Source organism: Ascidia mentula, chromosome 2, assembly GCF_947561715.1.
Source record: "Ascidia mentula chromosome 2, kaAscMent1.1, whole genome shotgun sequence".
NCBI lineage: Eukaryota > Metazoa > Chordata > Ascidiacea > Phlebobranchia > Ascidiidae > Ascidia > Ascidia mentula.
The window spans coordinates 3,865,521-3,885,248 of NC_138567.1; the positions used below are offsets into that span (position 1 = coordinate 3,865,521).

The following is a 19,728-nucleotide window of genomic DNA, read 5'->3' on the forward strand; positions in this document are numbered from 1 at the left end:
ACATGCAGCCTCTTAAAAGTTCAACCCAAATGCAGTTTTTTCTTTCAGAACAATTGGGCCAGTAACATCACGAAAACCTTAAGAAAGGTCATCAAACCACAGACGATGAGGCTAATGAATACAACAACAAACCCGAGCGAAACAAAATTTCACACAGCCACGCTTTAGAGTAAAGGCTTGCATGTGCAGCCGATCCGGAAGTGACGCACAGCAATCCGTGGCGTTGAGGCATTGTTGTAAGTCGCGACGCTGGAAGAAGCGAAGCTGAAAAGCTCGTGCCCGAAACCCCTTTTCCAGGCTTGGGAAAAATCACCACGGTTGGATGTAATCAGGTTGTTGAGGGAAACGCACACCCCTATACTAGACTCGGTTACATTGCAAAACAAAAATCATCACAATGTTCCAAATGTCTTCATATGACGCATAGTTGCACATGACAAGGTCATGACCTTTCAGGTTTTGAAACAACTGCAAGAGGAGCAGGTGTGACTTTGTCATCCGGCCGACAAGTTGTTGCCTTTGGCTCCTTCTGTTGTCGGTATGTGATAAGCGCCACAACATAACTTATCATCGCAAGTAACTGAAAATAAATATAAATGATTTGATTGACAAAAAATCCTTCGGTTTACAATCACATTTTTGAGTAACGTTGTATAAGATAATATTTTTTTGGTTATTTTGATTAGATTTTTGATACGTTGTTATCTGAGTTTTAGAATGGCGAATAGTTTACAGCATAATAATTTCAAATTTCCCGTGTCATAACCCAACTTAATCGTACCCACCATCCCGATATCTTTCCGCACACATTGAACAAATGCATGTTGTTTGCATACATAAGGATTGGTCGAGCCCTCCTTTACCAAAAGATAGTTAAACAAGTGTGTCAAAACCAACTAACAACAAACCTTTGCTGTCAACAAAACTGCAAAAAGGTAGAGCGCCATTAGTCGGTTGTCATATCTTCTGCATGAAGCCACTTCACCGTCCTCTGTACTCCACACAGTACAAGCTAAGTCTATGAGACGGCCCATGATAATAGGAACCGTTATTCCTCCCAAAGCGCGACTTAGGATCCACTGTAATAGAAGGTACCAAGATACTGTTAAGAATGGAACACATTAGCCGAAATAAAATTACTGGGTGTAGATTTTTGCAAACTTGAAGGAGGTTTAAAAGTTCGGACAAATATGAACAATTAGATTACTTTTCAAACCATGATGGGGTAAATATTTAAGGGGCGTTCAACTTTCTTACCTGAAGTCCAATAGCGATTGGCCGATGAGAAAACGGAACAATCCGAATAACTGCCTAAATATATGACAATGTATTGGGTTATGTGTGATCAAAATATCGTTGGAATCAAAAACATTTTCATATATCATACTTGAAAGCTAAAAAACATCAAAAAGAAGCAATTTGTCAATTATAACAAGAAAACAAAGCAGAGACAAACGCTTACTTGTATGTTTGGGGCCCAACACATCAAAGTAGAGCCAACCAATACGAAAAACAATAGAAGAAAAAAACCCAAGTTATTACAATGCTTGTCTGTGCAGACTCCAATCGTGGCTGTCATATTGTTGGAAGAAGCAAGACACGAGCAGTTGTAATACGTCTGCAAAAATTCGTGTTTCTGGATCATCTTTATAGCAATGTAAACTTTTCGTCCACTTAAAGGATGCTTTCTAGTGTTTTCATTGCACTCCTACGGGTGACATTGGAGCATTGTAAACCCAATTAAAACATGACGCACAGGTAAGGTTCTGAACGGAGTTACACAGAAAGCCGGTAAACAAAGACCATAATAAACAACTAACTTTTCGTTCGAGCGGTCAATAAATTAGTTTCAATAAAATTAACTGTATCAGGATATTTAACCTACATTATGTGGTTAATGGCACAAATCTGCATTTAAAGATTGTTTTTGACCCACCAAATTATTGTACTTTCAATATGTTCGCTAACGTCGGATAGAAGAAGAATATTTCGGTATTTTAATTCTACTCAAAAACCACACCTCATTGACAAACTCTCTGCAACCAGCGAAGCAAGGTGAAAAGTAAGTGACGTCATTGTCCCCGCATACAGGGTCGTATAAGTCGTTGTCACATCCGCAGTTGATGTTGCAGGAAGCAGTGAAGTTGGTTGAGGACGTGAAGGTTTCACCCTCGTAAGGTGTAGTCGCACCAGCAAACTCTACATTAAAATTTCGGTTCATGATTTGGCGGCTAAAATTGGAAGGTGATATAGGGTTTTCTGTGGTCGCTGAACAACAATCATGATGATGGCGGTAGTTTTTTATGTTGCAAAAAATAGATACTGTTTATCGCAACATACAAGTCAACAATTTTATAAAATCGACCTCATGGTATAAAACAAATTAGCTTTCTGTGGTCTATATAATAATTGCGCTAGAATAACACAGAAGACAAGATAGTCGTAAACTGGGCACCTTTTGGAGCAAAAACGGCAAAATCGTACCTCAGCTATCAAAAGTAAACGTTAGTGCAAAAAAGACACAAAGCAAAACAAACAAACCCATTTCGGCGCATTGTACAAAGGCCATTCCGCCTGCAAGAATGGAGATCAGCACAAGGAACATCAACAACTTTATAATTCCCTGCACTTTGAGGTTTGCTTTTGCGACAATCACGCCACCTAGCGTGTGGCAAATTACTCCTCCAATGATGGTTACTAATCCTGAAAAAGCAGCAGGAAACTCACAAATGTTTCACTATTTTCTTTTCTTTTGTAAACGTAAAATATTTCCTTTGAAGTAATACCATGCTTTCGCATAGCAGGGCAGGATCGCCCCACTGCGCAGGCCCATATTTCCCTTGATGTTCGCCCAAAAACGAGACCAATAAAAACAGCGTTCGTTAACTATACTAAAGGCTGTGATGTTACTGTTTCTCATGCAAAACAACACAAGGTAACTTGTGACAGTGTTTCAAAATTAATTTTTGTGTTCTTATAACACGCGGCCTTTTCAGTGTTTACTGGATTACTTGCCTGTGTAAAAAGCACCCTCGGTGGCAGAAACGCCGAACACAAATTCAACATATTTCGGCGAAAAGCTCGAAAAGCCGTCAATTAAACCAGCATCCAAGCAATTGGCCAAGGTTAAAAACAGGTAGGGAAAATTGCAGAGCAGGACTACGAATTCCTTGTAAAAACGAGTCGCCCTTGAAAAAATAAAAAAAAACTTTGCATGATTCTTTCTTGGTTGCAACCGTTAGGCGTCTTACATGATAAATTTGTCCTTCAGCTTGGTTTTTCCACCTTTGACCTCTTCACACACAGTGATGTATCTTTCGTTCTCACGATTTTTTCGTATTTCCTCCGTCCCGGGCAAACTACGTGGCAGCAACAATATTGGAACTGCAATAAAATGAATGAACATCTGCCACAATAATCCTCACAGTCACTTTTACCCTTATTTTCACTGTATAATATATTAAATTCTTGTATCTACAACCTGTTTTGCATATATTTGCATACAGCCATAGTTAATGGTTATTCACCTGAGAACACGAAGATAAACAGACCACCAACAACATAACCCGGCCACCAAGCTCCAATCCAAGAGGCGTGTGTGCTGCTTATCGGCACTCTGAAAGATACAAAGTGCTACTGCATTGTTTTTACAGGCAGAATGTCGATAAGTTGTGATGGCGTTATGGGGCAGTGCAAATTTATTATTTTGTATACACTGGCCAATGTATAGGCCTCACCCCAAGCAAATTTAGGCATACACGTACAAAAAAGACATTTTTACATTTCATCTATGTTTGTAAAGACTTGTAGCAAACCACCACCAAATACATATCCCACAGCTGGGCCACAAGCTCCGGTGATGGCGAAGAAAATGCCTGTAAACAAATACAAATAGTCAACTCGTTGAGGCAGACGGAAGTTTATATCATTAGTTTTTTGATTGACGTTATCATACATCACAAAATAAAAGGTTATCAATGTCAAAACACGATTGCCCCACAAAGACCTTGACATTTCATGTGGCACTGCTATGTAAATACTTACCATGGTACAGTGATGAGTATTTCTGATGGACGTTTTCATCTAAGTAGGTTAAGCACAAAGTATACAAAGCAGCAGCTCCCAAACCATTCAGGAAGTGCCCGAGGTAAAGAAAATATCTGAAATAAACACGAAAACTAAAATGAGAATGAGTTCCGTGCTGCTTTTGATAGTAATTTATTACGGAATGATTACTAATTTTCATTGAGAGCTGCAGACAGGGTGTACACAGTGTTTCGGCTCATAAGTTCAAATCAATGCAGCTGGTGATTGTGGCACTGTGCTAGCCTTTAAAATTAGCCGGCACCCATATTTCCACTTTTTATACGTTTTGGGAAACGTCTATACTGAGTACCAAACAACATTGACGAACCACCGTGGAGAATAGATAATTTTATAAACAGTTTATCTGTGTAGATTTACATATTACTCATATTTTGGGCAAATAAATTGACATTTTTTCACTTACGCATAACTTCTCAAGTTGCCGTCCGAAACTTTATCCGAAGCATTGGAACCGCAAAGAAACTGAGTGCTCAGAGTTAGATCAACTGTGTAGCGTGGGGCTGCAAAGTGAGGCACAGCAGACAAGATGCAACCTACACCCATGATGGTCATTCCCCAACCAATCCAGAGCGGTTTGTGACCTCGGCCACCGAGATACATCACCACTGCAGTTGCAAACATCGATGCGATATCGTACATGCTTACGATAAGACCGATTTCTGTGCTATGAAGACCGAATCTGAGCGAATATGAACGAAGAAATTGAAATTCTGTGATTTGAGGAAGAATTATAATTCGCGGTTGAATAAAATCTCCTGCTTGAGAAGATTTTGCATAAACATTTAGCTTTATCACATACATAAACGTATTTCGGGCTCATATAAAATGGTCCAACCAAACCATATACGTATAGTCTTTTGATAGAAGATATTAGAAAAGCTCGTTTGTTTTGTTTCTGTGATTCACAACAAATTAAACCAAAGCTTTGTACCAATAAAAAAAACCTGTTATTTGTGGAATTTGTGGGTCGCAAACAACACGCGACAAAATGTCTTCAGGCCACGTTTTAACATAACCACAAAACAATTGCTGATCATGGTCTGGTCCGGGAAATTAATGTGTTTACAGATAATAAACGGCTTTGGAAGTTTCTGCTATCACATTTCAAAATGTATTTAACTCTTGTAACCTGCCAGGAGATTATGTTTTTTTCAACATTAAGTGTATTAAAAATGACATTATATCGTTAAATTTTATTAGTATGTGTGTTGTTTGCAGTAACCCCCCATTTTGAAGATTTTACATTAAAATTTGTACATTTGTACTGAAAATAAATGATAACAACAGACCAAAACACACCGTTTTTCAATTGTGGTAATGACAGAGTTCATCATCCCGTTGACCACAAAGCCTTGGAAAAACCCAAGGCAACACAAACTGCACAGTGCCCATCTTGCAGTTGCAAATCGCTGCATGAATCGCAGCGGGATTCTTTAATCAAACAAAAAGTGCTATCAGTTTTTTTATCTCAGTTTGTGCCGTTTGATATTATTTGCTTTTACGAATTAACCAAGCTTACCTTTTTCTGCTGGAACAACACCCGTAATTTAGCTGAAATCCACATGTTGTTTCTTCTTCGTTCGTGTCCATTATGAGTTACAAATATTTTCTTAATTGAATTAGTGTTTATCTCTTAACGTGGCCTACAGAAATTTCCTTTTTAACGAAACAAGAAATTGCGTTTTTTTTCTATCTCGTATTCTGTATGGCGATCCTGCCTCACCATGCGATAGCATGAAACATTCTTGCCGTCTTATATATATTTAATATTTTAACCTCAAATACTAAATCGGTCAACGAGTTTTAACTGTAACCTTCAAGTTGTTTTACGCTGCCATTTGCACTCCAAGACGAAAAATTTCAAGACGCAAGGCTGCGATTAATCATCAACCTAAAGTGCAAATGTGCCCTGAAGGTAAAAACGGATAATTTCAAAACAACAACACCACGATAGCAAATGAATGCGGTTTCAGTCACGTTCATGATGTTGACGGTCACAGCCCTGTGGGCGTCAGGGCTCAGCACAAAACCTCATTTTCTTAGATTAAGAAAACTGCGTGTTTTTTAAAAAAAGATGTCGCGAAAACTATTCATTTTTTACCGACCTTTGCTGGTCAGATATGCGTGATTTTGACCAATTTTGAATGCATAAAGAAGTATTTACTTATAACATTGCATCGTATATGCCCCAAGAATTCCTTTATTGGCAACAACCAAATTAAACATACAACCTTATTTTAAGATCAAAGAGCCTAGCAGTAAGTTTTGTAATTAAGTTTTACAGGAGGTGTGAAAAACTCGTGACATATAGTTGCTAGCTTAGCATGGCAACAGCTCGTTTCAAAACATACAAAGATTAGCACAAAACTTATAGATATTTCAAAAATATGGGTGCAGCAAATTCACGTTTCAAATAAAAAATAATGTTTCAAAGAGAGTTTGTGTTTTTTTCCTCTACAGTCGAATTCTTCGCGAAATCACAAAAGCCAGCGCTGTCAAGTTTCTGGTTTTGAAACAACCGCTAGGGGTAAAGGTGTTGGATCCGGGGGACACCTAGTTTTCTGTTCCTTCTTCTTTTGATTTCGGTAAGTGATCAGTGCCAGGATATAACTTATCAACGCGACGACCTGAAACACACAACTTAATAAAAATGCGAAAAAAGCCTGTTGTGACAAAAATTACTCCCAATCAAGTACAATAAAATGTATGGGAGATCTGTTCGGTGGATAAAATGCTTCACATTTTTTGGACTTATCTTTTAGGTACGTCAGTGGCCAACTGACGAACTTAAACTGTATCCTACCTACTAGGTATATTGTACTGTTTTGCTGAGTATATAGGGGCGAGAGCAGTGAAAAATTCTGTTAATCATAGCTCCTTAGGGATCGGATAAAGTCGTATTCATTTTCAAAATACCATGATGTACACAAAATCGAACTCTCCCTTTACTTTACATAATCACCATACATAATCATCAACAGACGTTTTTTTACCCGCACCAGGAGCCGAACCAAGGTTGTTTTGAGCAGACTCCTGATCATGTTTTCTACTTCTTATATTGTTTGAGCGCCTTGACCGATGTTGCCCCGCACAAACCTACCATTTTTTTTGTTTACCACACCGGCGTTTGAACCCATATATAGGTCAGGCGCTTGACCAATGCTGCCAATCACCAGCCCAACGCGCAAACATACCTTAATAACTAGAAGAACAAAAAACATGTACAGCGCCATCTGGCTGTTGTTGTATCTTCTACACGACGTCGCCACACCGTCCTCTGTGCTCCATACTGTGCAAGCGAGGTCCATGAGTCGACCCTCTATGATAGGCACGGAAATTCCTCCCAAAGCGCGATTCAGGATCCACTGAAACCGAGGTATCGTTAAGTGGAAATTAACCTATAGTAAAATTATTGTGCCGGGAAGCTGTTTCAAGACCTTATTGTTTTTCACGATATTTACCTGAAGCCCGACAGCAATGGAGCGATGAGAGAAAGGAACAATCCGAATCACAGTCTGAATGCATAAAAAAACAGCGTCATCCACACATGTAAGATATCTTATCATAAGTGGAAGCTCTAGTAAATTCCATTTCCAGAGAAACATACTTGTACATTTGGAGTCCAACACATTAAAGTCGATCCGACCAAAACGAAGAGCAATAATAGGAAATACACCATTGAATTACAATTCTTGTCAGAGCAGACTCCAATCGTTGCTGTCATGTTGCTAGAAGCAGCAAGACACGAGCAGTTGTAATATGTCTGCAAAATACATGTATACAACACTCTTTCAAATGGATTTTGATTCGATAGTTTTTGACATATTTGAAAGCCTACAATATTTTTCTTGAAATGCAAAGCATAGTTACTACCGTTCATTACCACAACGCAAAACCTTGAGAACCTCGTTTGAGTGGTGCTAACTAAATACCGGCAATGGCTTGATGTACCTCATTTACAAATTCTCTACAACCAGCAAAGCAAGGAGAGAAATAGATGACGTCGTTGTCCCCGCATACAGGGTCGAACACGTCATTGTTGCACCCGCAGTTGACGTTGCAGAGGTCACTAAAGTTGGTTGATGACGTAACTGACATGTTACTGTAAGGTTTGGTAGCGCCGGCAAACTCTGTAACAACAACGTGGTCAAAACAACAGAGGCCAACGACACCAAACTTTCATAAGATTACGCGCATGATTTCCTCGCCAAGTTTTTCAGGCTGTGTCACAAACTGTAAACTTATACACATTTGAGATTTTATCACGATTTTATCATGTCATCACGGCTTCATCATATGATCTTATCATTGTTTGTGTCACTGCGAAGCGAAGGTAAAAAAATAATATTTTAAAAGTGTTTTGGAGGAAACGAATTGAGTTTTTATGCCTCATTGCTTGCTATTACAATCTATTCCATTTTAATAACAAAAACACGCACCCATTTCTGCGCATTGAAGGAAATACATTCCACCCGAAAGTATGGAGATTAAAACGAGGACCATACAAAACTTGATGATGCCTTGTACTTTGAGGTTTCCTTTTGCTACAATTAAACCTCCCAGTGTGTGACAGATAACCCCTCCAACGATCGCCACTAGACCTGCAATGTAGATTGAATTTAGAGGAACCGAACCTTGGGTTGCGGAAAAAAGTCGTATGCCTTAAAGATATCAAAATAACATTTGGCCTCCAACTGTGCATGCGGTTCAGGTTTTGCCTTTGAAGTGCAATGTTGTGATACATTGAACTTTCCCCAGTGTAATACTTACCAGTGTAAAAAGCACCCTCGGTTGCAGAGACGCCAAATAGAACTTCAAGATACTTCGGCGTGAAGGTGGCCAACCCGTCGAGCAATCCTGCGTCCATGCAGTTGGCGAGGGTCATGAAGAGGTATGGAGGATTGCAAAGAAGAACGATGAATTCTTTGTAGAAACGAGTCGCCCTAAACAAGCACGCTGAATTAATCGTTCTTCAGCTTTTAAACACAAGATTAAAATCGTGTCTTGAGTTATCAAACTATGGTGAATTTGGAATGCGAGAAAACATTGCTACGTGTTAATCCACTTACATGATAAATTTGTCCTTCAGCTTGGTTTTTCCACCTTTGACCTCTTCACACACAGTGATATATCTTTCGTTTTCACGATTTTTTCTTATTTCTTCTGTACCGGGCAAGCTACGTGGCAGCAACAATACTGGAACTACAATGAAGTTAAAGATTATTTAAGAATATTAATTGAGCCCAATAAAACCGATGGCTTTTTTTGTAAAATCTTCGTTTTTACTGATATATATCTTTTCCTACCAGCACTGTTAGTGTCTCTGAATACAACGACACAGTTTAAAACAAACTAAAGGGTGACCGGAGATTCCGATATCTCAAATTTTCATCAAAGTTCTTCGAAAAGAAATCTCACAAAATGACTTCAACATGTTGACACTACATAGAAATCTTTATCGTGTTTTTGTTTACCTGAAAACACAAAGATGAAAACACCGCCGACAAGATATCCTGGCCACCAAGCTCCAATCCAAGAGGCGTGAGTGCTACTAATTGCCACACTGTTACAGAACAAAAAAATACATCGTTGTCAGCAGCACATTTCCGTAAAAAATCACCCAAAAAAACAAAGCAGTTGAATCAAGAAATTGGGACCGTTCGGACTTCAATGCCATAAACTTCACTAGAAACTTTTCGGCAAATTGTTTAACATTGCACTTAGTTACCCTTCTCCGGTGTTGGTAAAAACCTGAAGAAGAGCACCACCTGTTATGTAGCCCACAGCTGGACCTGAAGCCCCAGTGACCGCGAAAAAAATACCTGAAAATTAAATAAAATAGTCTCAGTAACATTAGCAATCATAAAGAAATGATGGTGAATTACTTAAACGATCATTCAAGTATATTTCCATCCCTATCGTGCAACGACGGTCGACGCGTACTTCTGCCACTTACCGTGGTATAGAGAAGAGTATTTTTGTTGAACGTTTTCATCTAAGTAGGTCAGACATAGAGTGTACAACGCAGCTGCTCCTAAGCCATTCAGGAAGTGCCCGAGGTAGAGAAAATATCTGAAAAGGAAGCCCCATAAAAATAGTGCAAACTTTAAATAAAAAGGAAAACACAGAAAAACTGGTTGCAAATAGAAATTTTAATAGAAAGTTTTCATCATATAACAGTGAAAAAAAATGTGATAAATTAATTGCGATAAACACAAAATTAGCCATAGAAAAAAAGTTTCAGATACTGCAACCGTCAAAATCGTTCTTATACAAAAGAATTATACAAAATTATACAAAAATTTGTTCTATTTACAAAAAAAGTAGGAAACACTTACGCATAACTTCTTAAGCTGCCCTCTGAAACTTTATCCGAAGCATTGGAACCGCAAAGGAACTGAGTGCTCAGAGTATGGTCAACTGTGTAACGAGGGGCAGCAAAGTGAGGTAGAGACGACAAGATGCAACCTACACCCATGATGGTCATTCCCCAACCAATCCAGAGCGGTTTGTGACCTCGGCCACCGAGATACATCACCACTGCAGTTGCAAACATCGATGCGATATCGTACATGCTGATGATAAGACCGGTTTCTGTGCTATGAAGACCGAATCTAAACACAACAATAACGAACACAGTTTGTAGTTTTTAGGGAATTAAAAAGTCAAATAATAAACTTTAATTTGTGGAATACGCTGGAAAATTATAAGTGTGTTTATGTCACGTTGCGTTTTTATGGTTGCATTGTTACGCTTATGTCATCCAACCTCCGTTTGTTGACAGAAATCCAACGCTTCAACACAGAATGATTTAACGTATACCGCGCAGCATTAAAAACATAATAAATAATACGTGCCGATGGCAGAACAACAGGGTCATGACGTGGATATGACGCACAAAAAAAGACCCGCGCCAACGGCAACAAAACAAACAAGACCACCACGTAGCTACGATGCACAAATAAAAGGTCCAGCAATGCAGGTTACTCCCATTTACTCTTAATATTTTACTTCACACGATTACGAAGGTGATTTGGTCATTTAAGATGTAAGTCAAAAAACAGTGTTTCACATAAAAAAGTGTGTGTCAATTACCGTTTTTCGATGGTTGTGATCACAGAGTTCATCAATCCATTGACAATATAGCCCTGGAAAAACCCAAGGCAACACAGACTGCAGAGCGCCCATCTAGCAGTTGCCAAACGTTGAAGGAATTTTAAAGGAAATCTTCAACACAAAGAGAATCGAGTTACATAAACTAGAGCCCCGTTGGCACACAACAAAATAACAAAACGATGCACTCTCAAAAAAGACGAAACTTAAATAAACGAGCAGTATGGCCAAGCACAAAAAAATCTTTCAACAAAGTATTTTATGAATGAAAGTAGGTTAAAACCTATATACATTACGTTTCCACATATAAACTGCGCTTCCTATATCCGTTATTCAAGTTTCCCACCGTTTTTTACTTGAACAGCATCCGTAGTTGAGTTGAACACCACATGTTGTGTCTGCGTCATCAGTATTCATTGTGAAGTAATTGGCAACGCACTTACAGAATAGATTCGTGAAACCGTCTTACATCAGTGACTTTTGAAGAGAAACTACTGCACGCAGGCACTTCATGACCTCTCACCTACCACTGAAAACAAATCAGAGTCCAAGCGCTCAAACCTGCGTTAGTTCACCGCAACATTACAAAATTATGCACCGCGTCCACTGCAAACGTGCCCGGAAGGTATGTGGAGAGTATCAGATAGACCAATTTGACGACATCGGTAAATTGCGAAACGTTTTGTTCGAATTCGTCACGTATCGCGCGTATTCGTGTTCAGTCACGTTCCTTGTTTTCGTGAGAAGAAAAACATAACCTTTACGTGTTACAGAATATGTCCAGTTCATCCCAGAAAAGGGAAATTGTGGATACGATTTATAGGGTTGTGTGGACAAACTTACCGATTGGCTACTTAGAGAAATGGACAACTCTTAATATTGGTGGTGAATCCCCATCAAAATATTTGTGAACACGTTGCTCTCGACTTCGGGAAAAGGTTGCTGAACCAGCTTGGTTGTAATGATATGTAACAGCTAAGATCGCCAAGTGAGGGCGTGCGCAGCGGGGCAATCTCGCATTGTTATGTAACACCTATCATGGCTAGGATATCCCGGGTTCAAATCCCGGCGTGGTAAAGAAATAGCATGAACACTGCAGCGTTGTGTAATGCGATAACATTTACTTCAAGTTTGCTTTTATCCCCATGCGTTATTGACTTTATAGGTTGGCTGTAAAGTTGATCCCATTCCTACTTCCAGTATTATTTTGCACTGGGAAGATATTTTGTTCGCTAAGAATAAACCGTTTCAAGTTCTGGCTGTGAAAGCACCTATGCCTTAATAAATGACAAGGATTCTTAAATTGTGGGTCCTTTTGCAGTCGCCAAATATGATTGGTTTCGAAGAATTAATTGCTTTCCGCAGGGACGGTTCTATATTTGCACATTTTTGTGTAAAGTCAATCATTGCATAACATGACAGACTATAATGTGAAGCGAAAAATATGCGCACAGTTTTATTGCTATGCTATGAGTGATGTAACGTCGCCGTGCTCGATATTGTTTATCATCACAACTACTGAACTAGTTTATTATATACGCTCGCGAGTTCGGTGAATACTCGTCGAACGATGAACAATGGTTCATGTAGAAATAACACAACTTTCGTGTCCACGACGACATATGCTTTAGCTACAATATAAGCCACAACAGTACGTAGCAATACACTGCAGACGCTGCAGGCGACCCCGAAGATCGCTTGCCTACGTCATCTCACGGCCTCCGGATAAACAGTGAAGTCGTGTGATGTTTAGTGGGATGTAGGGAGCAATATTAAAGTCGAGAAACTGTGGTCACAAATTAAGTTTAGAGACGAAGTACGTGCAAGAAAAGGACACAATTTTACAGGCGTTGCTATAATGTTCAAACTTAGGCGGTGCTGTTTAAGGTTTAAACTTGTTTAAGTTGTGCAGGAGATAATTAAATACAATTAAAATTCAGTGAAGTTGGTTTTGCAGCTTTACATTTTTTATTAAGTACACAAAAATTAAGATTATTTGACTTTAAACATTTTACAATTGTGACAAACAACTATATTTAAGCATACAGTAGGGCAATACAGTAGGCATTAATAGCAATTCGTTACAATGGATTCAAATGCAAACACAGCAGATGTTACTGAAAACGAAAACACGCAATGTGGGTTACAACTTAACTACGGGTGTTGCCCAAAGAAAAGAAGGTAAATGGTATAAAAAACTACCGAATTATTGTTGCACGCTACAGGGGTTGTGGTCATTAAACCCGTAATATATCTTAAAATGTCTTTAAAAAAAAGTTACTTTTTTTTACAGAAAATTACATTGTTTACCTATTATTTACCTATTTCTGTTATCGGCTTGTATGTCGTGTGTTGCAACTCATATGAGAAGTGGATGAATGAATGAAATGTTTCTTATAACTATGACATGAGTGTTTTTGCAGGCAGCCTTTACCTTTCCTTCAACGTCTTGCCAAACCCCATTGGGCCTTGCTAATGTTTTGCTGTCTTGGATTTGCTCATGGTTCTGTCACAAACGGAATGGTGAACTCAATTCTCACGACCATTGAAAAACGGTAATTTTTTTAAAAAACACGTTTTTACTGACGTCACGTAACAACAAAGAGTCTTTCACAGGTCCTACGGAGTCATTACTTAAATAATTTGGTAGTTTATACATTTTCAAAACTTACTTCGCACTTTTTTAAGAACAAACTTACTGAGTTTAGCCGTTAGTGAATATAAACTGGAACTATACGTTACACTTGTGTAAAATAATGGTGTACAATCGGTATTCCATACATACAGCATTCAGCTAAAGTTTTTGTCCAAAATTTATTTGGGAATAAGACACTGTATCCGTAAAACGTGTTGTGTTACAATCAAATTTAAGTAAACTTGCCAATCGCATCGTAATATTGCCGTAAATGTACGGACATTTTAGTACTGCTCTTTTCTAGCGTCCTAGGCTATCATTAAAACTATCTGAGTTATGTAAAAAAAACTTATTAACACGAGCTTTCGCATCTTACTCCTCGCTTCATCAGGTAAAGAGCGCGTGACGCACTAAAGTGCGATTAAAAACGTTCAAAGCAAAATAGAATAAAGGCATGACGAAGAGATAAGGCGGTTTCTTCCTGTAGCATTTCGGTGTGTTTAATGGCTCACAAAGCCGCATTTTATACTGTGTCAAATACAAAGACCCTTAAAAGAGCAGTCAAATAACAGTGGCCGATACACCTCATCCAAAAAAACGGTTCATGATTTTTAGATTCGGACTAAGAAGTGCAGAATCAGGATTCATAGTGAGTTTTAACGACGGGGCAGCCATCATTGCAACAGCCATTGTGATGCATGCGGCCAGTCGAAGCCACAAACCACTTTGGATCGGGTGGGGCATGACCTCCATGGGTACCGGGTGCATTCTGTTCGCCTTGCCCCACTTCATAGCTCCACATTACACTGTCGATACCACCATGAACGGTGATTTCTTGTGCCCTTCAAACACCACAACCACGACAGTCAATGATGTCAGTTTAAGAAACTTCAGGTAAAACCATAACGTGTTTTGTACGAACGTTTTTAGTGTTTTGTACGCACGGAGTTTAGAGCAGTAACGGCACACAAATTTAATATTTCTTGATTTTATGTTTTCTTAATATCTCGTGTCATCGTCATGGTATGCCCGTAACTGAAACGAATCGTGATGAGATGGCCATGACATCATTTACTGAAAAGGGGTGTCTAAGATTTTTAGCATACCATACAATACGACTATTGCAGTTTTCCAAACCTTAAGTTTGAAAAAAAATGTCAAATCGAAATCCTTCTATCATCTTTCAAAAACAGTAAGACAATCATTGAAAGGATTATAATTTTGTCACACTATTAGGTTTTTGTTTTACGTTGCTTCCATTATGAACGGTTTCGGTGCTGCTATCCTTTACACATTGACCCTGGTATACCTCGACGAGAATGTATCCCAGGCAAAGTCAAGCATGTATCACGGTAAGTGCGCATGCCTGTGAACAGTTTGCGAATAGAAAATTAAAGTTTTTTCGTTTCTTCGAAAAATCTGTAAGTTTTGGAAAACACGTGAAAAAATCTAAAGAAATCTCGTCGTAAGCGAGTTTCGCAATCAATGAGTCGACATAACATCAACTATGACCTCTTATTTCGTGTAGTAACATCGACCTCAGATCTAACAATGCCTCATATCTATATAAAACATGAAAAAGGTTTTTAAGCGACATACATTTGAAAAATTATATCATAACCATATGCAATTTATAAAAAGGTTATCATAACTATATGCAGCAATACAGGTCATCGAGTCAGGCATACAGGTTATAGTTTGTTTCACAGGAATCTATTTCGCTGCCTCAGCAGCTCTTGGGCCAGCTACTGGATTTATTGCCACCGGGTCTGTGCTCAATGTTTACACAAACATTGGAGAAGCGTAAGTCTGTCTGATTGCTAAAATGTGGCTAGAAATGACTACAAATAAAACCAAAAATGTGGTGCCTACTCCTTGATTTTGAGTACAATGCTAGTGTTTCAATATAACAAGTTGTGTTGACAAGATGTAAAAATAAAACTTAAAACCACGTTCTGGTTGTATTTACGTGACAAACAATGCACATGAAAATCGTGTACAAAACCAAGTCATGCGGAAAATACGAAGAAGTAAAATATAGAATTAAAACCAGGTTATATTAACTTTGCAAACAATGCACTTAACAGGGTTGCAATAGATAACACACATGCCGCCTGGGTTGGAGCATGGTGGCCAGGATTTGTTGCTGCTGGTGTTTGGATCTATGTCTTCGTAGGTAAGACTCGTGCGTTTGTTGTCAAAAAAGTGATAATAAGTGAAACAAGTACAGAAATGTAACACAAACTGTATTGAATCAGTGAACCAGCAAGCTACCCTGGCAGGCTGTCGGTACAGTATCTGTAGTTACTGAGTAAAACTATAAAAATCAATCAGACAGACAACTCTAAAAATGTTATCAAAAAAATATATTTCGCCTTTAAAAGGCATCATAAATTGCTTAAAATGCCTGATTAATTTTTCTAGCTTAACTAAGTGAAATAGGTACGTTAAATTAATAGTTTGATTTCCTAACGTTTTCTGTTTTTTTTTCATAAACTATAGTTCCAATCCTTCTTCTGCCTCGTGAGTTGCCTGGAACTGAAGAACTCAGAAAGCACAGAGGGGAGGAACAGTTCGGAGAGGCACAGGGAGAAGAAGCACAGAAAGAGACAAGTGAAAAGAAAAATATATCAGATAGGTATCGAATGTTCGTCGTCGGGGCTTAGAATTACGTCCGTCACACTGGATAATCCTCCTTGAAATAAATACCAACAGAAGCAAATTCTGATATTTACAACGCCAACTAAAAACAAGCAAAATACCATACCATATTGTTGGATAAACTTAAAGTTTACAGCTTTAAACAACGTATGCACCACAATTGGTGGATATTAAAACACAAATTACCTGCTTTCTGACCCCACGCGTCTATAGATTCAAGGAGTTTTTAAACGATTCCTTGGTCCTTCTCAAGAATCCACCCTTTCTTTTAATGAGTTTAGCCAATGCAATGGATACTGGAACTATTGCAGGCTTGTCGACGTTTGTGCCTAAATTCATTGAGGTTATGTATGGCCGGACACCCACTGAAGGAGCTTTATTCACTGGTAAGTAAGTGTGAAAAAATTGTGTTTAATCCATACAGCACATTTCGCACAATTTCTGTCATCTATGTTAGTGTAGTTCCGTTTTTTTGTCAGTGTGCCAGTAAATGCTCAGACAATGTAAATATTATGATGATTACTCAAGTAGTATTTTATCAAATTCAATTCGAAAATCCTCCAAAACGAAAACGGATTTTGTTTTAGCGATGTTGATCGATTTGGGTTTAAAACAATATAAAATAAGTTAACCGCTTGCAAGTGGCCAAAATTACTTACAAAAAGTAGCAGACAATCAATGTCAGTTCGTTACTTTTAGGAGCAATTTTGGATATTCTTTTATGGAAAAGTCAGACTCGCCATTACCACTAAACACATTTTCATGTCGACATAATGACATTTACTCTCATTGCAGGTGGGTTAGCAATTGGAGGGGCTCTGGTGGGATTTATATTTGGAGGATTAATCGTCACCAAAACTGGAATGAAAGTTAAGGGAATGATTAAATTATGTTTCACATTCGAAGCTCTCGGGTTGCTGTGTGCTGCAGTTTTGCTTCTGCAATGTCCGGATTTAGGTGAAAATGCGTTGCTTAAACAAACATTAGTTAAACTACACGTTGCATATACAATACCTAGCCGTTTTATCTCCAATACTTAACCGGTTGTTAGCTTTGTAGGGGACGGCAGTATAAAACAGTTTGTTTAAACCAAGTGTGTTTTGTACGTTTGTTTGTTAAAATCCCGGGCTTCAGTTGCCAATAAACACAAAACAAACAAACGTTTAGGTTATCTGGATCTTTTTTAAAGTATTACCTCTCTTCTTAGAGTTCGCCGGAGCTACAACACCTTACAGTAACAACTCCGTGCTGACGTCATCAACCAACTTTACGTCACACTGCAACGCAATGTGCGGATGTAATAGTGACGTATACCACCCAGTATGCGGTCACAATGGAATCACGTACTTCTCTCCCTGCTTTGCCGGATGCGTCACAACCAGCAATCAGGTAAAAATTTGATTCCTTTTTGAAATATTGTCTTTTTTCACACTGGAAGCTAAGGTCATATAAAGGACAAAGTTTCTTACGATTAGACTTTCTGCTGCAGTCTAAGTACAAAAATAGAGGATCCGACAGTGCCATGACACGTTTTCATGTTATATTCTCAGACCTATTCCAACTGCTCTTGCTTGGAAAATCTTCCACCCATCAATAGGACAGCAACCACTGGAAACTGTGCGTACTCGCAATGCAACAATTTCATCCCATTCCTCTGCCTGTTCTTTGTTTTCACATTGCTCACCTTTTTCTGCTGGACACCGAATCTCCAGGTATAAGCAGCGCAAAATAACACAGATTACTAACAACGAGTAGCAGACGATCAGCATCGGTGCGATCTTTCATTACCAAAATGAACAGATTTAACCGGCAACGCCGTTGAATCATTTATATTTCTGTTGTTTTTGATGACAGATTTTAATTAATTTAACTTTTAAAAAAAATATATTAAAAAATTAATTTACCAAAACATCTTCTGCGCTGTTCATGCACGAACACTTTAAAAGTATCTTTGGATATATTACGGTATAGTATCACAATGTAATGATCTGAACTATGTTTCCAGACAGTCATTAGATTGGTTCCTTCCACGCACAGAACTATGGCGGTGGGAGTTCAGGTTAGTTTTTTTATTTTTTGGGGGGATTTTCGGTTCTTGCACGGATATTATACTAGGTTGTGTGAAAAACCATTGGACACCACAGGGAGTGGCTTTAAATTGCGGGTAGGGAAATATTTTTTTGCTTTTCGTGGTCATGAAATACAGCCTGATGGAAATATGTATCAGCAGAGTAAACCAGCAATCCGCCCGCAATCATTGTTGCATTTGCAGTCCCTCTTCAACCGATTGTGTGGGGGATTTCCCGTTCCTATTATTATGGGTCGTCTTCTCGACTTGGCTTGCTCGGTGTGGAGCACTGAACAAGGTGTCCTGTCGTCATGCAGAAGATACACCAACCACCAGATGTCGCTCTACATGTTTCTGGTCATCGTCATTGCTAAGGTGCGTGGGTTAAAAAAAAGGTGCGTGGGTTGATTTGTGTGTGTGGCTTCTTGTGATATTGATTAGCTTACCAGTAATTCTGCAACTTGCTATGAAACAGTAGGTCTTCTGTATTTGTTTACACTGGCATCGTGATTTCCTGTTTGTTGGACGTCCCAAGAGTTAAGATACCAGGCTAATACTTGATAATGTGCAGACGATCTGACGAATATAGCGTTGTTTTTGCTGTTTTTATTATACTGAGTTGCGACAATGTGAAGGGTTTAGATTTAATCGCGTTATTCATATTTTCCCTTGCAGTCTCTGGCAGTAACTTGTTACGTGCTGGCTTTTCTGATCTACAGCAACCAGAAAAAGAAGCAAAAGCAAAAGGATGAAAACACCATTGACACACTGGATGAAAGGCTTTAAAAAATCTTAACAAGCTGTTTATTATGTTTGATAAATTATATATAATGTGCACACTATAGTGTTACAAAGCAAACAAACAAAGAAGCATTTTTATTGAACTTGGGAAAAGGTTAAATGTATCACATCATGCCGCACGTACGTAAGTACATGTTTTTGACCAGTGTTAATTTTTGTGCTGAAAGCAACCCTTTTTCTCGTGTGACAACTCTCTCGTAGCCTATATCCAACAACAAGAGCAAAGAATGCCAAATCTTGCGAGGTTATTGGTTGTGCGGCCAATTGTAAAATCCCATTACGAATTAGCGCCGTTTATGCAATACTGTGACGCTAATGGATTGAAATAAACATGTACAACAAT

The 19,728-nt window shown here is 38.6% G+C and overlaps 3 protein-coding genes and 1 long non-coding RNA gene across 4 annotated transcripts; 1 reads left to right on the top strand and 3 right to left on the bottom strand.

Annotated features, from left to right (window-relative positions):
* Nucleotides 1–424: 424 nt before the first annotated feature.
* LOC145888945 (uncharacterized) lies at nucleotides 425–964 on the bottom strand. The gene is made up of 2 exons (XR_014399472.1): nucleotides 909–964; nucleotides 425–580 (listed from the first exon to the last, which is right to left on the bottom strand). It is a non-coding gene; the product is annotated as an uncharacterized LOC145888945 (long non-coding RNA).
* A 17-nt stretch (nucleotides 965–981) lies between these two features.
* Nucleotides 982–5,697, bottom strand: LOC145889921 (solute carrier organic anion transporter family member 4A1-like). Its single transcript, XM_082980971.1, has 12 exons — nucleotides 5,627–5,697; nucleotides 4,511–4,786; nucleotides 4,045–4,160; nucleotides 3,782–3,875; nucleotides 3,528–3,616; nucleotides 3,252–3,384; nucleotides 3,016–3,188; nucleotides 2,542–2,703; nucleotides 2,021–2,199; nucleotides 1,531–1,618; nucleotides 1,258–1,311; nucleotides 982–1,079 (listed from the first exon to the last, which is right to left on the bottom strand). The coding sequence occupies exons 1-12, from the start codon at nucleotides 5,695–5,697 to the stop codon at nucleotides 982–984; spliced, it is 1,533 nt and encodes a 510-aa protein (XP_082837097.1).
* Nucleotides 5,698–6,602: 905 nt separating this feature from the next.
* LOC145889922 (solute carrier organic anion transporter family member 4A1-like) lies at nucleotides 6,603–11,637 on the bottom strand. Its single transcript, XM_082980972.1, has 14 exons — nucleotides 11,567–11,637; nucleotides 11,203–11,334; nucleotides 10,446–10,721; nucleotides 10,064–10,179; nucleotides 9,836–9,929; nucleotides 9,582–9,670; nucleotides 9,177–9,309; nucleotides 8,878–9,050; nucleotides 8,545–8,708; nucleotides 8,059–8,235; nucleotides 7,715–7,870; nucleotides 7,569–7,622; nucleotides 7,302–7,472; nucleotides 6,603–6,734 (listed from the first exon to the last, which is right to left on the bottom strand). Exons 1-14 carry the CDS (start codon nucleotides 11,635–11,637, stop codon nucleotides 6,603–6,605), a joined length of 1,938 nt encoding a protein of 645 aa, XP_082837098.1.
* Nucleotides 11,638–13,263: 1,626 nt separating this feature from the next.
* Nucleotides 13,264–19,370, top strand: LOC145889923 (solute carrier organic anion transporter family member 4A1-like). The gene is made up of 14 exons (XM_082980973.1): nucleotides 13,264–13,401; nucleotides 13,644–13,775; nucleotides 14,471–14,749; nucleotides 15,092–15,207; nucleotides 15,565–15,658; nucleotides 15,943–16,031; nucleotides 16,358–16,493; nucleotides 16,730–16,902; nucleotides 17,312–17,473; nucleotides 17,724–17,905; nucleotides 18,067–18,228; nucleotides 18,522–18,575; nucleotides 18,789–18,959; nucleotides 19,260–19,370. Exons 1-14 carry the CDS (start codon nucleotides 13,307–13,309, stop codon nucleotides 19,368–19,370), a joined length of 1,956 nt encoding a protein of 651 aa, XP_082837099.1. The 5' UTR covers nucleotides 13,264–13,306.
* Nucleotides 19,371–19,728: the final 358 nt, after the last annotated feature.